Source organism: Phodopus roborovskii, unplaced genomic scaffold (genome assembly GCF_943737965.1).
Source record: "Phodopus roborovskii unplaced genomic scaffold, PHOROB, whole genome shotgun sequence".
Lineage (NCBI taxonomy): Eukaryota > Metazoa > Chordata > Mammalia > Rodentia > Cricetidae > Phodopus > Phodopus roborovskii.
In genome coordinates, this window is record NW_026125285.1 from 119,844 (window position 1) to 146,747 (window position 26,904).

The 26,904-nt window shown below is 38.9% G+C and overlaps 1 protein-coding gene across 1 annotated transcript in view; it reads right to left on the reverse strand.

Annotated features, from left to right (window-relative positions):
- LOC127233963 (amphiphysin) overlaps positions 1–26,386 on the reverse strand; it is a 104,189-nt gene extending 77,803 nt beyond the window's left edge. The window contains exons 1-2 of the mRNA XM_051200643.1: positions 26,297–26,386; positions 19,499–19,579 (exon numbers count right to left, since the gene is read on the reverse strand). Coding sequence (XP_051056600.1) covers positions 19,499–19,579; positions 26,297–26,386 — 171 coding nt within the window. The remainder of the gene's footprint in view (positions 1–19,498; positions 19,580–26,296) is intronic.
- Positions 26,387–26,904: the final 518 nt, after the last annotated feature.

Genomic DNA, 26,904 nt, shown 5'->3' on the forward strand with positions numbered 1-26,904 from the left:
AGGACCTAGACCCTACTCCAAATGACTTGACAGATTTAGATGATCCTTCCTGGAAGGCATCACCCTCCCTGTGGAGTATAGGAGAGGGGATGAGATGGGAGGGGGCCAGGGGGCATGGGAGGGAGGGAGGGAGGGAGAGGGAACTGGAATTATAATAAAAATTATAAATATACATTTAAAACAAAGAAAAAGTTTCCATTAAGCCACCTCTCTAATTAAGAAGCAGTGAATTGGCCTTGTGTGAAGTAATAAAAGTACACAAAACCTGGACCTCAGAAGACAGAACTTCACAATGTGATTTTAGAAGATTAAACCCTTCCATCTCATCCATGAGGATTGGCCTACATGAATTCCCATCATTAACCTTATTATTTTTGCCCTTTGCTGACATTTCTCTCTTGATAACAGCTGAAGTCATACATCAAAATTAGAATTGGCTATGATTTTTAAGAGTTCAGGAAAGTTAACTCAAGCATAAAAGCAATGTTAATAAAATGGGCTTATCCTTTTTTTAGACTTAAATGAAATTACATTATCAAAGAATTGAGACTTAATAAGACCTTAATCAGCACTGTGATTATTAAGAAGTTAACAAGTAATAACATCTGAATCCATGTGTGATCAAATACTCTAGGATACTGAATCTACAAGAGCTTACAGGGAGCTAGAAATTGAATGTTCCCTAAGACAAGTTTGGGTGATGCTAAATTGTAAAAAGCCTTTCAAAGGCAAATGTGCATCTCTGACACATTGCTCTCACCTCATGTTGAACATTATATGGCAACAGAATCCATCAATAAGAACCATAGTCTAGGAGTGTCAAGACAGCTCAGTGGTCAAGAGTACTAGCTGCTCTCACAGACGACCCAGGTTCAATTCTTTCTGTAACTTCAGTTCCAGGAGATCTGAAACTGTCTCTTGGATTCTGCAGTCAACAGGCACACAAGTGATACATAGACATTTATACAGGCAAAACATTCATGCACATAAAACAATGATAGTCATGCCTTACATGTGACCATGGTTGCTGAAAGAGGGAAAATCAGCTTGCTTCAGGGACATGCTCCTACTTATGTCATGGAATTCCAAGTGGACATCCCTGTCCATGAGCAATGTTAAAATGATTCAGTTAAAATATTCACACTTGATGATACAGGTAACAAAATAATTAGATAAGAGATATGAGATACAGGAGAAATGAGGAGGAGAGCAGGCTCATGTGTAAAGTTCACATAAAATATTTAAAAAATAGAGCCCAGTTCTTTTCAAAAAAGTCTCTCTAGTTGGATCTTCTTTTTGGTAGACACTAATATTAATGTAGAAGATATAAGACAGATAAGAATCAGGAGTGAGTGATATTTGAAATTATAGTTCTGGCTCTATGGAGATGCCAGGATGATCATAGAACAAAGAGAGACCAAAGAAAATAACTTGTTTTTGAAATTCTCTCTAGTATTTGTGATTCAATTTTCAGTTTTCTCAGTCATTTAATTTAAAGAATTAATAAAATTGATAATAAAATTAAATATTTTGTACCTACTAGCAAAACACAGAAAGCTAATTTATAATAATTTGTATTATTTCTCCATTAATTTCCATTAGATCAATTAACTTAAGTTCATAACCACGTGTATTAATTTGCATACATGCTAACCAATGGACTCATCACAGATGCTGGTGAGATACTACTGCCTATAGACAATTGAGTTTATGCATCTATGACCGTTGGTTTCACATGCACACACATGTTTGTTGGGGAGAGGAGACAGTTGAAGGTACACTAGAGAATGATTTAAATATCTTTTCAACACTCTTAATGCAGAGGGCACAATATTGAATAGATAAGTGGAGGATGGGTGAAATAAAGAAACTCAACAGGAGCCTCACTCCAACAGTAGCTGTCCTCGCATCTTACTGTTCATGTGGGTGACAGCTCTATGTACCACATTCTATCACGCCTAAAATGAACAGACTTGAAAGCTCTACAAAAACTGTGTCAAGGTAAGGAAATGCATTAATGAGGGAGAGGAATGTGCCTTGTCTGTCATTACTCCAGTTACAATGAAGCTGCCACTTACAGTCTAAATTGTAAGCTGTCTTCCCGGGGTTCCTATAAAAGAAAATTGTAGTATGGGGCCCCAAACAACAGAAACATAGTTTCTCACATGTCTCCAGATGTGGATGCAGGGAGCCCAAGCTATTACAAGTTTTGTTTCTCTTCAGCTTAGAAGGAGTCACCTTCAGTACATCCTCACAGTATACACAAACTCCTGCATTCTCTGCCTCCTCTTGTCATAGCACTGGCCATACCATGTTAGGACTCACTCACATGACCTTACATAATCTGATTTACAACTATAAAAATATTATCCCAAAATACAGGCACATTCCTGGGTCTTGAGGGCTAGCACTCAGCATATGGATTTGGGGAAAACAAAGTTTAGTTCTTGACTGGACAATATCCTCAATGGAAGCTGTCACTATAGGAATATAATTACAAAGTCTGACACTACTGGGTTGTTCCTTTATTATATAAATTGTCCTGAATGTCACAGCTCTGCTATTTCTCAACAACTCCATGAGACTGCTATGGAGTTTTAGAGTTTTAGAAGTGGAGATTTTATCTTTTAGAAATGAGAAACTGGGCATAGAAGCAGAAAACTTGCCCCAAATAACATCAATCTAGTAGACAGAAATTTGACTTTAGGTTGCTGGGCCATTTAAGCCCTACAGTGCCGAGCTATAACTCTATCAGTCCTGTGCTACAGGCTGTGGAGAAATGGTGATGACAATGAAGGATGAGACCATCCAGGAAGAGTGAGTTTTTGACCAATGAGGAAAATATAACCGAGGGCGCCATTCCTTGTATTCTCATACAGTCCTCAATTATAACTTAATATGTCAATGTTGATTACTTGTTTTTCTCAAAAACTCATGATTCCAGAGTTTATTTGGTATAATTTGTAGAGCATCATGACAATGAGCTTTTATCACATTGCCTGGCTTTAAAATATGAACTCTGGTTCATAGGCTTCATAGCTAGGTGAGACTATTGCTGCCTCCCTCCTTTGGAAGTCTGTATAGTGCTTTTGGGAACCATGAACACTGGTGGTCCTCATTAAGGAGGCATCTCCTCCTCAATGGTCAGTTTCTGTTCAGTGGTAAAACAGCATCCTCCCCCAAAACAATCTGGACATTTGCTCTTTTACCCAGAGATAAATGTACCCTTTACCCTCAATAAGGAAACTTCTCCTTTCAACAAATAGAGACCACTACAGTAAACCACAACCAATCAAAATGTAGAGTTGGAGACCCATCCCACAAAATAATTCCACACCTAAGACTCGGGAAACAGTGTGTGTGTGTGTGAGAGAGAGGGGGGGGGAGGGAGAGAGAGAGAGTATAAGTGGTATGAGATTGTAAGCAACAAAAGATTAGAGACTTTTCTGTGAGAATGTGCTGTCTAGTAAAGTCAGAAGCTTCAGGCATAAAGTCTCACCAACATGACTGCCCAAATGTGATGTGAAAGAGCACAGTATCAATGGAAATTTCAAAGTACATGGGGAAAAGCTCATGGAGCCCCCAACTTAACACAAAGAACTACAACAACCAAGGAACACTAAGAGTAGAAGAAATAATTTCCTCCAGGAAAGATAAATCCAATTGACTATCCAAATACCAAATGCTCAGGCCTGAAAACAAACATAAAGTAACATTATACAGACTGAGCAGACTATATCTAGGAATATATTTGTAGATATATATATATATATATATATATATATATATATATATATATGCAATAACAATTGTAAAAGAGGCCACAAACTTGAAAAAGATTAATGAGAATTATATGGAAGGATTTGAAGGGAGGAAATGGGGGTATAAAAGCTCAAATATTTTATTGTAAAAATACATAACATGATTTCTATCCTTCTAGCCATATACTCTTGAGCAAGCCATTTAGCCTGTTTAATTCTATTCTGCAAAGTGAAGGTGATCACAGGACTTTATCAATAACAAAGGCTAAGGTCCATGAAAGCCTCAGCAGAATGTGCCTGGCAAGCTTCATAAGCTCAGTATGTGCTATATATCACTATCACTGTCCTAACCAGTGCTTTTCAAATGTTCCACTATGCCAAAAGTGGATATTTCATAAATGCATAAAGGGATTAATATGTTTCAGTGGGTAAAAATACTAACCTAGCAAGCATACCAACCCAAGTCTGACCCCTGGAATCTAAGTAGAAATGGTGGCACACATCTGTAACCCCAGAACTCTTATGCTGAGATTAGAGGGAATGATGGGAGAATCACCTAAAAACTTGTAGGCCAATTGCCCTGGAGTTCAAAGCTTAACAACAAACCCGGCCTCAACAAGGTTCAAGACCAAATTTTAAAAGTTGTCCTCTGGCTGCCATACACATCTTGTAGCCATGAACCTGCCCTCCATAATTAATAAGTAAATGAACTAAATTATGCTCTGTGCCATGACTCAGCAGAATATCTTCACAGGGAACATGCCAGACTTCCCAAACAACCTCCTTGGGAATTTGTAATGTGTCCTTGTTTTTCATTTGTACTTCTAAGTATCAAATACACAGACAAGCTATTCAGAAAGTTTTTATGGTTTTAAATATTGAAGTAATAGAGTCCAGGGGCACACAGGGGCAATTTATGCAGGTGTATAAAAAACATGTAACAATAGATATGGGAGACATTAAGCTGATCTGAAAATTTACTGACTGAGGAAACTAGAAAGCATGAATATTAACAGCAGGAAAATAATTAATCTAATTCCCACAATGATAGTTCTATAACATATCTTCCATTTTCTTAGAGGTAGAGCAAAATGATAATTGTAGGTCACTATGTAAATCAAGTACATACTGTACTCATAGCTTATAATTAGCAAAGTTCTTGAAGAACATTTCCACAACAAGCACCTTCATCTTTTGTTTGTGGTAGTCTAGTAGGGCTTAGAAACTTAAAAATCATAGGCTTCCTTATAAGACTCATAATCAGGTATGGGTTCATATTCAAATATACACTCAATTAAGGAACCATTATATCTTCTGTCTCTGTAGAAAATCAGACTATGATTCAATCACAGGATGATTCTTTAGGGACACAAGTCAAATGTGGGACTCAGTTTAGAAGCCAGAGTAGAATACATGGATCAACATTTTTTAAAGACCCTCACCTGATGCTTGTTGGAAATTCTGTTAACTCTTCATTGCATCGATTACCTTATGGTAACTTAAATTTACTAGCATCTAGTACACAGTCCTACACTTAAAAACACATGCCTGTCTCCAGAGTTCAGACAATTGCCATGAGAAGTTCCTGGTGAGTCATCTTTTGTTTTAGAATGTTACTCCTTCAGTGGCAGGGCCAACAATGGGATTACAGGGTGACCAGTCCAAACGAAATAATAGAAAGGCTGCAAACCTAAAACTGACTGCAACTTATTTATGTAGACTTACAACCTCTTGGATGGTTGCTCCCTAGGCATGCATGAGAAAGATGCCTGATTCTCTGCATGCCACAGCAGCATGACACAGTCCTAGGCTGCCAGTCATTCAGAGAGAAGCCCTCCAACTAAGTAATGAGCTTTTCTCACAGGTGGCAGTGGAGATATGTGTAATCAGCCTTTTAATGGGTATTGAAGAATGAGAAACCAAACCCTCTTCAGTTGTCATGGGTAGGTAAAAGATAATCAAAGTAACAGACTATGATACATCAAAAGAAGTCTTTAGAGAAAAACATGAAGAGCCTTTTCCAGGAACAATCTCTTCAACTGGGAATAGGCACCACAGAAAATGGCACCAGCAATGATGTTAGAAATGTCTTTAGTCTCACTGACTGAAATTTTGGTTCATTTTAAAGATTTTTATTTATATAGGATAGAACAGGATGGTGGGGCATGCTGTTGGTGATAAGAGGAGACATGAGAGAAAGGAGGTTGAAGATGGTCAGGTTATTTTATCAAATATGACAAACTTCTTTCTTCATCTGGTACCATAGACAGCAATTGTAGCATGGATATAAAGTAGGCTAATCCGCCCATACCTGCACATATCCATTTTCTGCTCTTCTCATAGGAGCCAATGTTTATTGACAACTTTGATGGATTACAATTTGCAAGGACACACATTATAAAACAAAAAAACAAACACAAACAAAAAGGCCCACCTGTGATCTTGTGGCCTGCCGAGAGAGCTCATGCCCCACCTGCCTCTCTACACCCTCTCCAACACCATCTCCTTCAGACCAGAAGCCCAACTCTAGAAGCCCATCTATCCCTGTAGAGACAGTCTTCACTCAGAACTTAGTGAGCAACTTATTTGCTATGACTATTATATGATGAATATATCTCAAACAATTAAAGACTCCCAGGAAGTTACAATGTATTTCATGGCATTTGTTTTTTCTTTTCAGTAATATTTCTTATGTTCTCACCGAGCTTGGAGAGATCAGTTGGGAATTACTGCTACCAAGAGATGGCACAGAAAATCATTTGTTTTTATAAGGATATTAATTGTGGTTGGAGTGTTTCTGTAAACTCAAGTAAAGCTTAACCTAAGTAAGAGTAGTGTCATCCCTTTTTCTCCAGGGCCCAGTACCCTGAGCTGCCCTGAAGACCTGATGTTTATGTGCAGGTATGAATGCCATATGATGGCCATTTACCTATAGGGAAGTTACTCTCTAACTACTACCTTAGATGAGCTGTCCAGCTCCTCCTCAAACCAACTAACTGGATTGTGTGTGTCAGCCCCCTTCTCTTGCCACCTGTGTGCAAATCTGCTGAGTATCTGTATGATGAATCAACACATTTTCCTTTGGGAACAAATGAATTCCATCATCATCTGTGTCTGCCATCTTAAGCAATGTATTCTTTGTTCTACTTTCCCAGCTTGACAACTGATCTCTTCAGGCCTCCTGTATCATGCCCACTGCTCACTTACCTGTATTTCCATAGCTCTTGAGTTTTTCAAGAAGACAATATCATTTACCTATTTGTTATATTCTGATTCACTGTGCGATGTAAAGATCTTTACCAGCAGTGACTTAGTCTGTTTTCTTCTTGAAGTTTCCTAATGGCATAGCTCAGCTCCTGACATGTAAGGCAGCCAATAAACAGCAAATGGATACTTTGGTAGTTGCCTACTGCTGTTCTAAATATGCTTCCACATAATGTCAGCTATCAAACAACCTACAAATGACCTTGGCAGTTGACACCAGAGTAAATTGGCTTAAATGCTGTAGCCTTTTGTGAACTAAGTTGGTGGTCAATACTAAGCAGCTCCTGCTGGGACTAGAATGAAGGATCCTGCAGCAACCTCCCGAAGATGCAGACAGATTCTGATCTGCTTACAAGATAACATATCACAATGAGTTTTTACTTTAATAGACACCAAGTATAAATTCAGGCAACAGGACTCACAATTCTTTCAGAAGAAATTTTCTGATATCAATTTAGCGTACAGATGTTTTATAGTAAAGTGTTTCTCAGAAACGAAAGAGCTTTCTATGAAACACAGAGCATATTTTCATTAATAATTTTATTTATCATGAGAATTTCATATATATGAATATATAATGAACTGTGATCATATCTACCTCCCATTTATTTCTTCTTTCTAACTTCCCCCATGAGCCCCAATACATTTTCCTCAAATTTTCATTATCATCTTCTTTTATTTTAGTTGATAATCCACTAAAAGTCCCAAAACCTATGGTGCCAATATGCTCATGTGGCATTAGTGTATGTGTGTGTGTGTGGGGGTGCCAGCCAGAGTACAGAAAACCTACCAGTAGCCACATCCTCAAAAAGAAATAATTCACAATCCCTCAGCCAGTTGCCAACTGCCAAGGGCTGCCCCGTGAGGAGTGGGCCCTGGAGAGCACGTCCTCCATTTATTGGCCAGAATTGGGGCTGGCTATACTTTGTGTGGGTCACCACTGCTTGTGTGAGCTCTTGAGTTTAACAGCCATGGCATGACCTAAAGAATGGAATTGGAACTCAAAGATAAGAGAAGCACTTTGCTGCATAAGTAAAATGATTTAGAATGTGTATATGAAAGTATGTAAGACTCCCTGAAGTCAGAGAACAGTGTGTGCAAGCAGGTCCTTGTGGCACTCATGGTTGTAAGGTTGCTCAGGTTACTACTGAGCCCAAATCATGAAGACAACACCCAGTAGGTATTTTGCTGCCAAATGTGAGGGTGTAAAAAGAAAAAAAAAATAGTGACAACAAAGAGAGGAACTGATGGTGAATGAGAGAGGAGGCACATAAAGGGCAAAGCAGAATCACATTCTCCAAGGAGGCAAGTGAAAATCAGGGTGCATTATTAAGCATGTGGCATATGTGGCAGCCAGAATATTTCTTTAAAAGACTAAGACAGGAAGTCTTTCTTTAGGTATATGGAAATCTAGTAGCCAGCAATATATAGATAAATAGCTGTCACTCAAGAAAAGTGGAGAAAAGAATACATTAGTGAAGCAAACAGAGGAACACACTCTGAGAGAACTGGGCAACATCAGGTCCACTGTAGCTTTAAGAACAGATGTGGTGAGATAGGGAACACTCCTCCATTGCTAGTGGGAGTACAAACTTGTACAGCCATTTTGGAGATCACTATGGTGCTTCCTCAGGAAAATGTGAATCAGTCTACCTCAGGATGCAGCACTCTTAGGCATATACCCAAAAGATACACATCTATGCAACAAAGACATTTGTTCAACTATGATCAAAGCAGCATTATTTGTAATAGCTAGAACCTGGAAACAACCTAGATGCCCTTAAACTGAAAATGGATAAAGACAAGTGGTACATTTATACAATGGAGTACTACTCAGTGGAAAAGAAAAAAAAAGAACAAACAAACAATGGAATCTTGAAATTTGAAGGTAAATGGATGGAACTGGAAGAAAACCATCCTGAGTGAGGTAACTCGGTCACAAAAAGATGAACATGGTATGTACTCACTCATATATGGATTTTAGACATAAAGCAAAGGATCATCATCCTACAATCCACACCTCCAGAGAAGCTAGAAAGCAAGGAGGACCCTAAGAGAGACATACATGGTCCCCCAAAGAAGGGGAAAGGGACAAGATTTCCTGAACATATTGGGGATGGAGGTGGGAGGCCAGTGAGTGGAGAGGGAGTTAGAAGAAAGAGAAAGGGAGAAGAGGAGAAGAAAGGAGAACATGAAGGAGCAGGAAGATTGAGTCGGGGAGGAATAGAGGAGATAAAGAGAAAGAGAGAGAGAGAGAGACAGACAGACACACAGAGAGAGGTACCATAATAGAGAAAGCCATTATAAGTTTGAAGAGAAATATGGCACTAGGGAAATGTCTAGAGACCTATAAAGATGGCCCCAACAAACACTCTGAGCAATAGTGGAGAAGCTATCCTTAAATGCCCTTCCCTGATAATGACATTGATAACTACCTTATATGCCATACTAGAGCCTTCATCCAGTAGCTGATGGAAATAGAACCAGACACCCACAACTAAACACTGAACCGAACTCCTAGAATCCAGTTGCAGAGAGGGTGAAGTGATAAGCAAAGGTGTCAAGCCCAGGCTGCAGAAACCCACAGAAGCAACCTGAACAGCTGACTTGAACAAGGGAGAGCTCACAGACCCCAGACTGATAGCTGGGAAACCAGCATAGGACAGACCCAGACCCCTGAACGTGGGTCTCAGATAGGAGGCCTGGACAGTCTATGGGACCTCTGACAGTGAAACCAGGATGCATCCCTGGTACACAAAATGAGTTCAGGAGCGCATTTCCCATGGAAGGATACTCCCTTAGCCTAGAAACATGGGGCTGGAGGGAACAGTTAGTCCCTACCCCAAATGACTTGGCAGATTTTAATGATCCCTCATGGAAAGCCTCACCCTCCCTGGGAAGTGGATGAGGGATGAGATGGGGGGATCGGTGGTGGGGCACGGGAAGATGGGAATGAGAGGGAACTGGGATCAGTATGTAAAATAAGAAAAAAATATATAAAATAAAATTAAATTTTAAAAAAGAACAGATCTTTTGTGAAAAATTGAAATTCCAATGTGGACATGGGTAGTCAGGCAAGTCATAAGGGATAGGATACACTGGAGGATGTAAAAAGAACTTGGAGACAAATGGTCTGCCCCTAAGAGACCTCTCCTGACATATTGACCACAACCTGCAATTGCCCCAACCTTCATCACTTAATTTCAACAGAGTGGCTTGTCTCAAATATGCCTCACATTCCTGATCACGAAAGAGAACAGACATTTATTTGGCTGGTAGGCTGATGAGTTCTGCCAAATATTATAAGGAGAAATGAGATTAAATCTCTGGGTTTGGTCAAAGAAAGGTTTAGTGTTCTGAATGTAAGAGGAAGCCCAAACTTAATTGCAATGGCAATTTATGTTTAATACAGCAGAAGTTTTTATGAAGACAAGAGCAAACAAGTAAGATTTGTTCCAAGTCAACAAGGTTAGATATGTTCTGTCTTAAAATGTATGCATATTTTTATACAGAGAAATTTCTGGTAGAAGATTTCTGGAAAAGTGCAAAGTGAACACATTCCTCCACATGCCATGCCATCTTTTGCTACCTGTCCTAAGGTGAAAGGAAATGCCATTACTCCCACAGTTTCACATTGTTTTCTGGAACCACAAACTACTTGTTCTCTGTGGGAGATGCCTCACAGCCATAACTTTTGAAGAAGATTTTCTTATACATTCTCTGCTGAAATGTCACCACAGGCCGTGGTACTTTTAGAAATCCTGGTGGGTCTTCATCTTGCAATCAACCATCCTTTCTTTCCACTTAAAAGAGCCTACCTGTTTGCATAATGGGCACAAAGAAAAGCCCACTGTAAATCTGAGTTGCTAAAGGTTGTCAGCCAATGGGTTGAAACCTGGACATCGGACCCTTTGTCATATGCTTGTAGCCTCCTGCTAAGTAAACATCATGGATGTGGTGGCATGCCCTTTCAAATCCATTGCCTGCTGTGGTTGGACAGAGTTCTGCTATACAATATTTATACAACTTAGAGATTTTATTCTCTACAGCCCATGGCCCTAAGCCAATGATTTCTTTTTCTCCATGTGACCTGGAATAATGCTTGCTGAGATAACATACTCAAAGTAGACAACAGAAAAAAAAAGCATGTTCTATAAATAAATAACCTGTAATTTGTGCCAGAGCTGGCCAGGCTTGTGTGAGCCCTCATCCCAACACTGAGGATGTTATTCTGATTTCTCTTACTGGTCATGATGGAGCAGAGTAATTAGAGTCAATTCTAGAATGCTGAGGAATTTACTGCTTTACTTCTCTTGAAAATTTTCTAAGACAACAAAAACAAAAGAAAACAAGAAATAGTGTGACTAGTTACAAATGAGCTATCTGGGATCTTTAGGGTCACTGTATAAGGTAGACAGGAGACATCCCAAGCAGGGATCTCATTCCTAAAAACCAAGAACAACATTTTATCGTCTTAGGCAGTGGTTCTCAACATGGGTCTCATGATCCTTTTGGCAAAACTCCTATCTCCAAAAATATTTATAATTCAACTCAAAATACAAAGCAAAGTCATAGTTATGAAGTAGCAATGAAAATAATTTTACAGTGGGGGGGGGTCACCATAACATGAGCAACTGTAGTAAAGGGTCACAACATTAGAAAGATTGAGAACTACTGCAGGATAAATGCAAACAAACTATGCACTTAGACAAATTGTCTTACTCTTAGAGTGTAAGAGTAGACTAGCTTAATCACAGTGGTTAAATGTCATATCCATGTTGTTCACCCAATAGTATACCACAAGTGTGTGAAGAAGTGACAAATGGCCTTCATACTCAGTTATACTACGTGAAATAACTTTTTAAGACATTAACATACTTATAATCCAGAATAACTTCATACATAATAAGCCTTTTTAAGTTCAATACAGCATACTAATGGGTCAACTCAGTACTACAGGTACTTTATAATCTTCATTATAAAATTTAATTAGTTGATAACAATAAACAAGGTATTTCCCTGTTGAACAGTCCAGCATTAGCAGAACTGAACTGAAAGGAACAAACACTATGAAGACACCCACTGTACCAGGCAAGGGAACTCTCAGCTGGTGAGCTCAACAGCTAGGGGTTCATAGCCAGCAGTCTTCCAGAGTGGGAGGAAAGAGAAGTAGTATGAGTCAGCCCACAGCTAGGTCATGGACGACTATTCTGCACACAGAGGTTCGAGAAATGCAACTTATGTCAGAAGAATTGTTACAAAAATAAAGTTATATAAATAAATATTGGTGTAGAGATTACTGAGTGATAAATGTCTCACTCTCAAAGGAGGTACAAATATGGGAGAGAAGAAGGTTCAAATTTATCAAGAAACACCAGATTGTCTCACAGTTTCATACTGAGCTGAAGTGTTCCCTCTTGATTTTTACAAGAGTTTATACAATTGATGTTAATTCTACCTTAAGTATCTTAGGTCTCTAGCAGAACAACATGGGCTTAGAAATTTCTTCATCAAACTTGAAATCACAAATTCACTTTCTCTAGTGTTTGTATGCCATTGCCTATCCCATCTTAGTAGTTTGTAGCTGTGGTGTAACTGGTCTGCTGTGGTTGTTAAATGTTTAAATACAGAGTTGACTGCACTATTCTCTTATTATATTTTAACTGGCTACAAATTCTAAAATGAGAGTCTTTCATTTCTCAGACTGGTGAATTGTGTCTTTTTTTTAATTACTCTTGCCTAAAGGTTTATCAATTCTATTGATTCTTGTTTTAAAGAACCAGCTTTTTGCTTCATACATCTTCTCACTGCTTTGTTATTTTCAGGATCATCAATTTATGTTCTTAGTCTTGCTTGCTCAGGTTTATACCACACTTTTTCTAATTTTTTGAGGTAAGAACTAGATTAACGATTTGTGATCGCTACTAGCTTCTAGTGTTTGCATTTCGTCTTCTAAATCATCCTTCCAGCGAGGCTCCAGCTGCCTGCAGAGAAAATACTTTTATCTTTAAGGCTTATAATGAATCAGATTTCCCACTCTTCATTTTACTCCAATAGCCTATATCTAGAGTGCTAATGCTATCTGAAATTTCCCTTTCTAAACAACAGGACCTATAAAGACCTTCATTCAAATAATTTTCACTGAAATGCAAGCATATATACATCCTACTTTAGCAAGATATGCAACTTTTGCTGGCATGGCAACCTCAAGGCCTTGGGAGCTCTACCTCAGCACTTGGTATCATGTGCTATTTATTATTATAGACAAGTCCTTTCCACTGGTTAGATCCCATATATGTGACAGATCAGCCAAAGCATGACAAACAAACCCTTTCCATATATCAAGATGCTAAAAGTAGTCACTGCCCATAGTGTTAGAAGGCTAAGGGACTAATTAGAAAAGGCAGCAGACAACACTGTGAGTAATGTGCCAATGAACAGGTCCTCCATGTACTGTCCCTGGACCAGTATCATTGACGGTAATTAGGAGTGTATCAGAAATGTAGACTCTTAAGGCTCTCACCAGACCTATGAAAATCAAAACTCTGGTGTTCAGTCCAGGGATCCATGCTGCTCCTTCTGGGTGGTTCTGAAGAAGTCAAACTCTGACACCGCTCTGCAAAGCATACAACTCAACAAATGAGGCTCATACTCCAACTCCAGAGGTTTCATGACCAGAAAGGAAGATTTGTTGTCTGACTCAAATTCACTAGGTTGTGATTTAGAACGAGTTCATTATGCAAAACAGATTGTTTCATCAAGGGAGTGGCTAGCTCACAAAAAGGGTCAATGTTCATATTTAGTGAAAAGTCAGTGAATGCACCAACATGTATACATTGTAGCTACTTATTATTAGAAACATGCCCCAAAGGTATGTGCTTGGCTTAGCTATTTAGCCAAACTGCCAGCATTTCAGGATAGAAGTGCATTTTACCATAATAAAATGTTACGTCAGCACACAGGGCAATATTATTTCTAATTATGTACCTTTAAATGTGTATTTTTTTTTTGGTGGAGGAGTAGTGGTTTTTGAGACAGGGTTCTTCTGTGTAACAGCTGTGGCTGCTCCAGAACTCACTCTGTGGATCAGGCTGGCATCAAAGAGATCTGCATGCCTCTGCCTCCTAAATGCTGGGATTAAAAGGGTACACCACCACTGCCTGACTATATATGATGGCAATTTTTTTTTCTTTTTAATCATTGATATACACCCTCCAAGTTCTTTGAATATGTCATAAAAGTGTCTTCACTTAAACACATAACAAACATGTCTTTCATCTCAGAACTGAAAATATACTCCAGGAATACAGTCAAGTATCAGCAAACATGCTCAACTTCAGAGCAAGACTTCGGGTCCTGTGGAGATAAAAAGGTGAAGCACAATCTATGGCTCAGAGATGCCAGCAGCTATCAAGGTCGCCTAGGAACTAGAGTCTCCATGTCTGCAGTTGCAGCTGAAAAGGATGTCAAGGTCCCAGGTTTTGTTTTGTTTTGTTTTGTTTTTTTTTTCTTCTTGATGTGTACAGGTTGAGCATTTCTAATCAGAATGTCTAAAATCTGAAAGACTCTGAAATGGATACTTTTTTAAAGTTTTAAATTCAGATGTATTACAGATTTTGGATTTTCAAATAAATCATGTTCAACAAGGAAAATCTATAAAAATATCCCCAAATTTTATGAGTCCCAAAGATCTGAAACACATCTGCTCCTAAGCACAGCACCAAAGCAGGCACCCTGAAGGGTGGCTTAGAAGGCAGCAGGAACCACCTGTGCTGTGGGCCTGCACAGAGGAGATGGAGACATATAAATCACAGTTCTCTCTCCCAGTGTTTGAAACCCTGCTGTTGGACCTAACCTGATGAGTGTGCTCACATCAGCTGTCACCAAGATGTGATCTGATAGCTGCTGATGTGGGCCCAGGCAACCCACTGGTTCTTTTGTTAATCTTAGCGGAATCACGAAAGGTGAGCGTATTAACAAGAAGGGCGAGTTTATTAGGCAGAAAAAAAGAAATGTCAAGCAAGGTCCCTCCTTCCACTGAAGACTTTTTCCACTTAGTAAAGGGTCCATCAGCAGGCAGCCAGGTGTGCTGAAAATAATTGGTGCCCACACCAATTAATTTTGCTACTTGTTAGAGACACTAATGAAAGAAAAATCAGGAAAGGGGAAAGGCAACCTTTAGAGAGGAAGGATTAACATCAGATTGTGTTGCTTCCTGCTGGATTAGCTTTCATCATGGAAAATTCCCAACTCTTCATAGGAGAGCTCGCTGATTTCATTTGCTGTTCTACCCTTATTTCTCCTTCCTCTTTATAATGAAGCAGTTAGAAATCTGAGCCACAAAAACTACAATTGAAGTCCAACAGACCAACAGGACCATGCATACAGAACTTTCGTATAGTTTTTTTCCAAGCAAATCATCTTTCAGAAAAAGAGACTTTAGATTAAAAAAAAAAAATGTGGGGCTGGAATAAATTAAAGCTAAACTCTGAATCAGAGATCAAAGACAGACCTGGTGGAACCTTTGTTCCAACAAACTAGCAGGGAACATGCCAACGACTATGAGGATGTCTATTTTGCAAAACACAATTTTAAAGTCACAGTATACAAATAAAAATTCCGTTCATTGTATACTGTCAGTAACATCATAGAGGATTGAAAAACACATATTTGCTGGAAAAACAAGAACTCTAGGTTGCCTAGTTTAGATAATGTCTCTGGAATTCCGTTTTTGAGTAATGAATCACCATGATACAAGAATACCTGATCTTGTTAAGGTGACTGTTGTCTCAGTAGGTCATTCTTACTAAGTTAACATTTGTTCATAAACAACACCCCTTTTTCCAGCATATGCAACAGATGTTAATTGCTCACTTTGTTAATCAGCTTTTCTTTTTGTAACCACTGCAATCAAACACTTGAGAGGAAAAGAAATTAAGTAAGAATTTAGCCTGTTTCAGTTGTTTCAGTGTGTACATAGATAGCTCTAGTGGTTCTAGGCCATGGTGAGGTAGGATGGATGGCAAGGCAGAAGCAGGTGGGGAAACAAAGTTGCTCACTTCATGGAGACCAGAAAATAGAGAAGAATTCTGAATATTATTTTTTAATTGTCACATCCCATTTGAGAAGTGTATGCAGTGACAAGTTTGAGGTGTAACAGGACACTCTAGGTACACACCTTTAATCCGAGCACTCGGGAGGCAGAGGCAGGCAGATCTTTGAGTTCAAAGAGAGCCTGCTTTACAGACTGAGTCTAAGATAAGCAGGGTTACACAGAGAAACTCTGTCTTGCAAAGCCAAAAAAAAAAAAAAAAAAAAAAAAAAAAAAAAAAAAAAAAGAAGAAGAAGAAGGAAAGAAAGAAAGAGTGGAGGTCAGCCAATCAATGAAGTGAAGCTACCCCAGACTCTTCTCCAAGAGGCAAAGACCATTATCTGTTGTAACTGTGTAACTGATGATGTAACAAACTATACCTTTTTCTAGTACCTCATACAAGAAAAAACAAAACAAAACAAAACAACAAACCACTTCTGACCTAATTCAGTTTAAAAAAAAAAAAAGTCCACCAAAACAGACAATTGTAATTGTAGTCCAAAAATGCAGAGTGCCACCTAGTCATGAATACATTATAGACCAGGACAGTTTTCCAGCTAGGATGCTAGGATTCTGGGAAACTTTAAAATGCCAGAAAAGTGATAAGACAAGAAATCCAATTGGATCCACAGCGATTCACTAGACAAGAAGGTTGGGTGTTGAAGAGTAGTAGATCATAAGTCCTCAAGAAGGGAAAAGCAGCTCTAAGATTGATTCTTCTTCAATTTAAGTCTAGTTTCCAAAAGTAGACATCAAGGGTTGTCTGGAGAAGGAACAGGGGAGTGATTTATGAGTTCTGTTGTGGACGGCCATCCAAGTTCAAGAGATATGGGAGAATTGTGCAAGGGGAAAACAGATGTTGACACAGAGAATCTATTATCCTGGGGGACAATAAGTACAATTTATTCAATGGGACCATATGTATAACATCTCTTAGATTCTCTTTTCCATTTTTTAATCCAAGTTTATAGTAATAGTCAGCAATTTGAAGGTACCTTTTTTTTTCTACTACTTCCTTTCATGTTTATGATGACCAGTGTTGGTTGTAAACTTGACTGCATCTGAAATCAATTGAAACACTGTCTGCTGGGCATTACCTGTGAAGGATTTTCTTGATCAAATTATTTGAAGCAGGAAGGCTCACCCTAAATGTGAGTCATACCATCTGGTGGCAGCCCAAGTCAGAGGACATGGAAGAAGGAAGCTTTGCTTTTGCCTGCTTGTCCTCTCACTATCATGGTCATCTATCCCTGTGCTGCCATAGTCCTTCATCAATATGAAAGCCAACTTCTTTGGGATTCCCAAGTATACTGAAGACCATCAGCTTTCGAGGAATATTCCAGGCCCTCTGGGCTAGATTGGGACTACCGAGACAACCAGCCTGCTGGATGGAACAGTTGCTGTATTCTCAGCCTCTCCAGCATGAGACAGGCATTGTTAGACTACCCAGAGTACATCTTGTGAGCCCATCTAACAAATCTCCTGTTCTGTTAGTTCTCTTCCTTTAGAGGACCCTGACTAACACATTCTCTACCTTCCTCCTCTTTCTTACTCTTTAAATAGAACAAGATCTCCATGGTTTATAATAAATTGAGCTCCTATCCACATGCACCAATCCATAGTTCTGGAATATAATTGGCAAAATTCAGGAATATATATTAATGGAAACTAGTCTACATGGCTCTATAGCTGTTGACTTTTATAACCCATCTTGGCAAGGAAAAGAAGTGGCATGTCTCCCATTAATAGAAACAATAGAAGCCCACATGCAACTGGGAAGAAAGAACCTCTAGGACCATGGGTCTTTATATAGGGCAAAGCTGACCAAATAACCTACAACGAATGATTTTCCATTATTGATTTAAGATTGGCTTAAGATTGTCTGTGGACAAAGCAGCTCCAAAGACAAGTCTTTGTCTTGACATTGACCCCATGTGCAAGCCAATTTTCCATAGTCTACTGGCCCCATCTTCTTTCCATCTCCTCTCTACTATAAGAGTGATAATTGAGCCAACTATCTAAGCCTTACTGATTAGAATGGGCCATTTAAAATGTACTTTATTCACCCGCATGTCTGTTAAACAACAAATTCCATTAAAGAAACAAGTATCACACAGCGCTTCTCCTGGCTTTTTAAAATTAATTTATTTTTTATTTTATATGCATTGGTTTTTCTTTTGCCATGGGTGTTGAGTCACCTAGAACTGGAGTCATAGACAGTTTAAGTTGCCATGTGGGTGCTGGGAATTGAACAGTCAGTGCTCTTAACCTCCGAGCCATCTCTCCAGGCTCTTTCACACCTCCTCTCAGTCTTATTTTTTTTTATTATCATGTCCTATAAGGATTCTTATTGGACAATATTTCTTTAATTATACACACTATGAAACTATGAGTGTAATGCATGTTTATCTGTGCTTTAGGCATCAAGAGTTTAGTTCCATTTGTGTGTGTACACACATGTGCATGTGGGGGTAGGAGGGGTATGTGTGGAAGCAGAAAGACAACCTAAGGTACCATTTTCAGAAATACCATCATGTCTTCTGAGACAGATCTCTCTTTGGCCTGAAGATTACCAATTAGGATAGACTGGGTAGAGAGGCAAACCCCAGAGATTCTCATATCTCTGTCTCTCTCACCCTGGGATTACATGTATGCACTATCATGGCCTGCATTTTTATATGTGGCATAAAAAATAAGACTCACATCATTTGCTTGTGAGATAAGCGTTTTGCTGACTGAGTCATCTCTCCAGCCCAATATGGCATTTTCTTAAAAACACACACTAACTTAAATCAATTGACAGCCATGTGTAATGCCTTTCTAGGATTCTGTGGAACATGGAGTGCCAAAAAAAAAAAAAAAAATCTTTCCATTGCAAAGGTGCAGAGTAGCAAAATATAATATCCTGAAACTATACTCCAAACTCAGTTTGCCTCTCCTCTTGTCTTCCAGAAAACATAGAAATATCAAGTATCATCCTTGTGCTATGCCAATCCATTTTGTATTGCCAGCAACACAGGATCATAAGTGCAGTATAAAGATCTGAGATTTACTTTAGCTTGTAGTTCTTGAGAACATGCAGTAATGACAGGCTTACTGGCAGAAACCTGAGGCAGCTCAGGGTCACATAGCAAGAACCAGAAAGCATGTATGTCTGCTCTCTATCCCTCTTCTTATAAAGCCACCAGGAATGGCTTTTCCTAATCCTCTCCACTTCTGAAAAGCCTTGCCTCTAAACACCATATTACATTAAATTGATGCCTTAAGACTTCACAGTGGGGATTAACTTCCTACACAAGAGCTTGGAGAGTGATGCAAACTGTACCACATGTGAAAACACAAACAGTTCTTCCTGCTGCAGAAACCTAAGACCCAGACTCACCTCTTGTCGTTTGAAGTTCTGGACATATTCTTCAAACTGTTCATCTTTTGTTTCATCGGCTTTCCCCAGCTTCTGGAGGACCTAGTTTGTGAATGAAGCAAAATGATTTGATTTAACAGCGTTTCTCTAACAGGACCACAGGCTTGTTCAGCAAAGACTACTGATGTTCCACAATGGGTCTCAGCAGAAACCACCCCTCAAAACTGCCAGCTTTTCTGCTTTGGAAGTGATATGCTTGGCAGCTCTGAAGCAGAACAGACTTGAGTTTTAATTACAGATCCATTGCCCAAAGGCTGTGTGACTTTGAACAAGGACCATGTGGGATTGCATTTGTTTGCTTACATATGAATTCCTCAAGGAGCCTATGCATAACTTTAAGACTAAAGCTAAGCTCTACTTGTCATTTTTATTCCCAGAAGGTGGCAAAAAGCATCATGCATAATAACCCAGTCAGTGTGTTAATGAAGCAAAGCTATATGACTGATGTGAATTCTAGGGATGGCATTCAATCCTCCTGACCCTGTTCTGACATTGCCCTCAATTCAATAAACATTCAAGTAGCCATGGGTATGCAATCATTGCACAACCCCATGCTAACCATTGGCTACACAGAAATATAAAACAAATAAATCAAGTTGCAGCATTCACCTTAAAAACATCTAACAGAATATGTAAGGTAGTTAGACAAAAACAAAGCAGAGATAATGTATAATAAGCAATACAAGGATGTTATAGAGGATTGTAACAATATCCTATTGAGCCTAAAGCTTCAGAGAATTCTCTGTGGAGGCCATTTTTAATATGTTGTTAGGAATTGCAACTGAGGGATGTGGCAGAGTCCATTCCAGGCAATGAAGGAGTCTAAGAAAACTCACAAGAAGAAATGTGTCTGTAAAACAGGACAACATGCCAAGGGAAACATTTCTTACAGACAAGTAGGAAGCCACATGAGGAAGGATGACGTAGATAGAGCCTGAGTGCTGCAGAAGAGTTCACTATTTGATGATAATTGTCCTTAGTGTCTCAGCTTTTTAAAGCCTGACTTGTTCATGAATGTGGAAAGTCTGTAAGCATTGTCTTCTAGAAATTCACCTTGTGACATCTGTAGCACTTTCAAATATTGCTAAAAGACTTACTAAAAGGTCCACATTCTTGAAAACACACAGAGTTAATGCTGTAGGAAGCTCAGCACCAATTCAGACTCTTACTACTATTGTCATTAATGTTATTGTTTCAGAGATAAAGAAAAGCAACAGAAGCCGCTATTGTAATAATAGCAAACTTGAATATCCAAGGGAGTCAGAGGCCCTCATCTTTCCCTGTGTTTTCTCTCTAAATTTCATGGTTTTAAGAAAGAAGATTTTGGCTTTATAGCTACTTTACTCATTTTTGTCTCATCATTAAAAAAATATTTTAGAGGAAATTCTACCAAATTATCTATGGCTACTCAAATGCGTGGGCACACACACACACACACACACACACTCACACACACACACACACACACACACACACACAGAGAGAGAGAGAGAGAGAGAGAGAGACATTCAGACATGTGCAAGCCTAAAGGTAATAAGAGAAGGGCAGTTGGCATGTTATCACACAGCTTTCCCCTAGCTCTCAAAGTCCACAATCCCAACCCTTTTCAGACACTATATATCATAGGTCTTGCTAGGTTCAATTAACTCTTCATCTATTGGCATCAATATGCAGGCAAAGGATGCTACCAGTCTCTTCTGAGCAAGAGGAGCTGTCAAATTCTCAGCTCTACAAACTGCTAGAGAAGTGAATAGGCACTTCTGTCCTGGGCATGGAAAAGAACGCTACAAATATGTTTTGCACATCCTCTATGAACCTGAAATCACTGAATGTAATTGACCTTCACCCTCATCCTCAAGACAGTCTTTTCTGGCACCTATTATATCCATGTGATATCTGAATGACTGGGGTCATATAGTTAGGTGAGTGGTCTCTTGGAAACTTTTAGAAAAATTATCTTTCTGTCATGTAGTGTCTCTTTCAGCTCAGTATGTCTTTTTTTTTCCTTGTTAAGGAAAGAAGATATGGCCTACATATCAAGTCTAATATTCTTATTCTCATGGACAAAATATATCAAGGCCACTGGGCTCTAAGAAATGTGTCTTATGGGCTACACACACAATTGCAATAGTGGGAAGCACATGAATGGACTCCTGCTTTAAACTCTTCACTGAAATTTCGAATCATTGTTCCTTATGTTTCATGTTTCAAAAGTAATATGAAATATAAAAGAGATGAGGCTATAAAACAATCGTGGAAACAGTTCCCTACATGTACAAAGAGTTTTTAACTTATCGGTGTCATTGAGAATAACAGAGTACCCAGGACTTTGAGTTGCAGTGATCCTCTAAGTTCTTGAAGCCTTTGGCAGCTGCATCCACAGAGGAGAGCGAGGAAAGGAGAAGAGACAGGAAGGTAACCTTTACCAGGAATGCTTTCACTCTAGTGGCTGCTTCTAGACCTATGCATTCTATTTCAATTGACCTTGAAAACAGCCAACTCATCTTTGAGTTGGAGACAAATAAACTGAGACTTACAGAAAATGGCGCCTGTGAAAAATCACTTCCTTTGTAAGTAGAATATCCCATTCCCTATGGTGCCTTTCTCACAAAGACAGTGTCACCTCAAGGCATTGACATTGTAAAATGCATATTTAGAATACCAATCCTAAAATATCCATGGCAAACTTCTCTAGTTTCCAAATTTACTATGCTCCCAAGAAGTGGTGTCTATGGTAGATGCTGAATCATTTGCCTTTTTTTCAATGTCTCTCTTGGATCCCTAATTCATCATGAACCAAAATCTCAGTTTCCTGTGGTGGGTGGCAAAGTTCTAATGCTCCCTGATATTATGGACAGAAGCAGGAAATGCTCATTTTACAGGCTGCCATGTCGCAATGCCTCAGAAATCCTGACTTTGACAACATCAGGACCTGATCAATCTATGTGCGACTTTGGAACACATATTAAATTTACAATTTGGGCATGAACAGAAACACATTTGCCATCTATATTTTTTCCTTTCATCGGAAGTATAATTTTTCCTCATACAATGTATCTAGAAGGGAAGTATCTTCTCACCGTATCCCTCCCAGTTCCTCTCTTTTCCCCTGGCCATCCAGATTTATCTCCTTTCTATCTTTCATTAGGAAAACAAACAGGCTTCTAAGGGATAAAATAAAACAAACTCTACATATCAGAATAGGACAATATGAACACACAGAAGTAAAGGAGCCCAAGACAAAGCACAAAAAACAGATATAGATGTAGAGAGACACCCACTCATTTGCACACTCAGCAATTTCAAAAAACACAAAACTGGAAATCCTAACATATACTCAAACTGCATATAGGGCAATATATCAATACTTACATGTAATACCATACAGATATAAAGGATTAAAAATTAAAAAAATATATATTTTTAAAAGCCCTGACATAATGTTGGGAGACAAAAAGCCTCCCAAAGATGCTACTGAGTTCATTTTATTGTTGGCCATCTACTTCTAGGCATGTTGTCCACCTTCACAAGTAGATCTTTTTCCCCCCAAAGAGACTCCCATGGAGAAAACTAACTTTTCATTTACCGATTGTTATCAATTGACAGCTTCTGGCTTAGGGATTGAGACATGTGTCATCTATAATTTAAAATCTTATCTCCAAAATTTATTTAATTAACACTTTGATCCCACGCAACATTTTCTGTCACCTTAAACCTACAAAATTCCTCTCCCATCATATAAGCACGAAGCTTTGTACATCCTTCATGAAGCTTTCCATTTCAAATTGGATTATTACCATTAACTTCTTCCAATTTTCCATAGTAACAAAAGTACCATTACAGGTTTCTGGTTGTTTCTATAATAACTAACCATCGATTGAGCTTTACTGTGTTTCAGGTCCTTTTCCAAAGACTTAAATAGGTTAATTCCTTTAATTTTCATGACAAACTTATGGCATATACTACCAAATTTGTAAGTGAGGAGAGCTAAACAAGGAGAAGGCACATCCTAATCATTGTGAAAGTAGATTCTTATTTAGAGAGAACTTTCGTCCTATTGATGACCTATACCCTTGATTTGAAAATGTCCATCCATTTTTATTTCACTTTCATGCTTCTTGGTCTATCTTCCAAATAGTAGGTCTTCACAATAGATCATATTCTCCATAACCTTCAGTGGTAGTGTGTCACTAAGACAATTAAGACATTACAGGATTAATAAACAATTTTTATTATATAGTTTGAGTTACAGTTTAGTCTATGTATATCCTGATTGCTTTTTGTCAACTTGACATAGACATTTGAGAAGAGAGAATTTTAATTAAGAAAATGTGTCCATAAGATTAGCCTACAGCAAGTCTGCAGTAGAAATTTTCTTAATTAGTGATTTATGTGGAAAGGCTCAACTCATTGTGGTTGATATTATCATTGGTCAGTTGGTCCTGAGTTACATAAGAACATTTGGATTTAGAACTTTAATTTCATTGCACATTACCATTTGAAAACAGTAGAATTGTTAACCTTTGTTTTTGCTTTTCAAATGGCAAATGATAGATACAAACAACGAGGTATTTCTCTTCAGTGAAATCTCCTGCATCATTTCCCCAGGGCTGTGTTCATTCTCCCAGGCTCACTGAGTCCAGAAGTTCCACGTTTTAAAAAATAAATAAAAAGTCAAGTGGAGAGGCGAAGCAAGAACATGACAAGTTAGAGTGTTTCATAGTAAGCTCTCTTTCCATGTCCCCTCCATCAGTGATCTGCTGGGACTGAGTTGCAAACATCTTGTATTCTTTCCTGGAGAAATTACTCCTGCCTAGAGCACATTACCCAAGGATTTGGAAAAATCTGGTTTGACTACTTTCTCCATAGTGTAAAAGCAAAATTCTAATCAAGTTTTATGTTCCCAAAGTGGAAGGCAAATTCACTACTGACTGCAGCTGTGGTTGGGGAACAGCAGCCCTGTTTAATATTTTAAATTAAAAATGGGGTAGTAAGTTGGCAGCTCTCAAGATAAAAAAAAAAAAAAAAAAAAAAAAAAAAAACCCTTGGCATTTGAAGTCAGAGAGAAAAAAAAATCACACTCTTCCTTTTACCATGGAAATGGCTTCTGTTAATTAAGGGAAAAGATCAAAGCAAAGTTCAGCTATGCTTATGTCTGACCCCAAAGCAGCAACACCAGTCTTGTGATTCCGAAGTGGAGAAGTTGATAAGGGCAAGCAATGCAGACTTGAAAGAGGTTCAAAAGGAAGGCTATGTGGGGATATCAAGTACATGTGTTTGTACCTGGCTTGATATTGTGACCAGAACTATATATTCTTAAGAGAACTTTGAAGACTTGACCCCTGGGACACCTTAGAGAAAATGGTACAGTCGTTGATGGTGACAAACTTCTTATCCTGGTGACTCATGCTTCCTGTTCATCAGACTCTAAATGTCATTGGGAGAAGTATACAATTAATTTAGTTTTCTTTGAATAATGAAGTTCTTTCTCTTCCCACTGTATATCTTCACCAAAAATAGTACACAACCTTGTATGGACATTATCTACTGGTGAGATGGCCAAAGCCAGTTCAGTAAAGGACGGGGAGAAGTGATCTTCCACATTACCCTACAATCAGATGATTCACTAATTACTTTGTCTGTAGCTCCACCAGCGATTTCCTCAATTATAAAGCATGGAAGTGCTCACTCAATGCTATAATGTCCAGTAAGGTAAGTGCACCCTCACCGCTTCTTCCACCCATTCTGCAAGGCATGAGCTGTGCTGTTTCTCCAAAGTTCAAGATTCTCTTCCTTTTACCATTCTCCAGATGTGTTTCAGGACCTAGACAGTAGCCTTAGTATGATGACCCTCCAACTTCTTCCAGTTATTTTAATCAATGCTTGTGGTCTTTACCCACAGAAGAATAAGAAAGATCATTGAAAAAAACATCTTTAAGATGGCTCATGTGCCCTTGATGGTCCCCATATGTCCTCAGGCTCATCTTCTTGGGGAGAATAGTTTTGTACAGTTCTCTGATGGTCATCTCATCATCAAAACTCTCCGCCTGGTACGAATCCTTAATGGTAACTCTGGGAGACACTTTTGGGAACAGTTAAGACAAGGAATGTACTCAGTCTCCTGTCTTACTTTAGTAGCCTTCAGATTTAAAAGTCTGAGCAAAAAAATATGTAATAGAACCTACAAGTCTAACATGAGTAGGCTAATACTAAAGAGAGCAAAGGAAAATGAAATGGGAGATAATAGAAGAGAGAAACTCAGGGACCTAAAGGGGAAACAGAGGTAAATGACTGGAAGTCCTAAAAAATTAGATGTAGCCAGAGTAAGTAAGCAGCAGCCTACACAGTTTTTAACCAAGGCTTTCTAATCAGGTACCAAATTGAGAATTCTGCTCTCTTCTATCTTGAGTCCTTTAAAGTTGAGAACACCTCATCCCCTGACATAACAGAGGAAAGGAAAATACCTTAGTGAAAAAGGATAGCTTGATACTGATCTTGGAAAAGATGCCTCTCCCTGTGTCTCAGTTACATTTCTATTGCTGTAATAAAATACAATGACCAACTCAGAAGGAAGAGAATTTCAGCCTACAGTGCCAGACAGGTAAGAGTCCATCATGGCATGGCAGCAGGCAGGAACAGTAGCCAGAGCAGGAAGCTGAGAGACCACACAACCACAAGCTTGTAGCTATGCAAACAAACTAAAAGTGGAAACGAGGCTCTGTGCCCTGAAAGTGAACCCAGTGCTTTGCACCTCCTAACCTTCCCCAAATAACCATGGATTAGAGTAAGAATGCGGATGCCTAAGGCCATGGGGGCATTTCTCATTCCAACCACCACACTCTTGGCCATCTTTTATTCTCAGAACTACTTCCCTATGAATTTGATACTTCCAAGTATCAATGCCAGGGTACAATGCATACCAGTGAAAGCTTGCTAATCATTTCCTGAGGTTGAGAGATGAACCACATCTTCCTTCACTAACAGACATCTTCAAAGTCACAGCGTTCTCATGTGCCAAGTCTATACAGGATAACACAATGGCCCTAAATTAACCTTATGCGTGTAGTCAGGGGTTGAGATTCTTCCATGGGACCATTAGCCAGATGTCCCAGAGATGTCTCATGTCTACTGAACCTGTATCAATGTTCTTTGTAGCAAAGCTGCTAGTAGTAAGAACATATCTAGGTCTGAAATCCAGGATGGTTCCACTCTCAGCAATGCAGCACGGAGGAGCTCTGTGCTGGGTTGCATCATACGGACTCACTGGGTCAGTTCTATAGTGTCAGTTATCTTCCTTACCCAGACAAACCATTCATTCGAAAGCCCAGACCTGCTTCACAAGTTTGAAGGAAGGTAGAACAAAACGT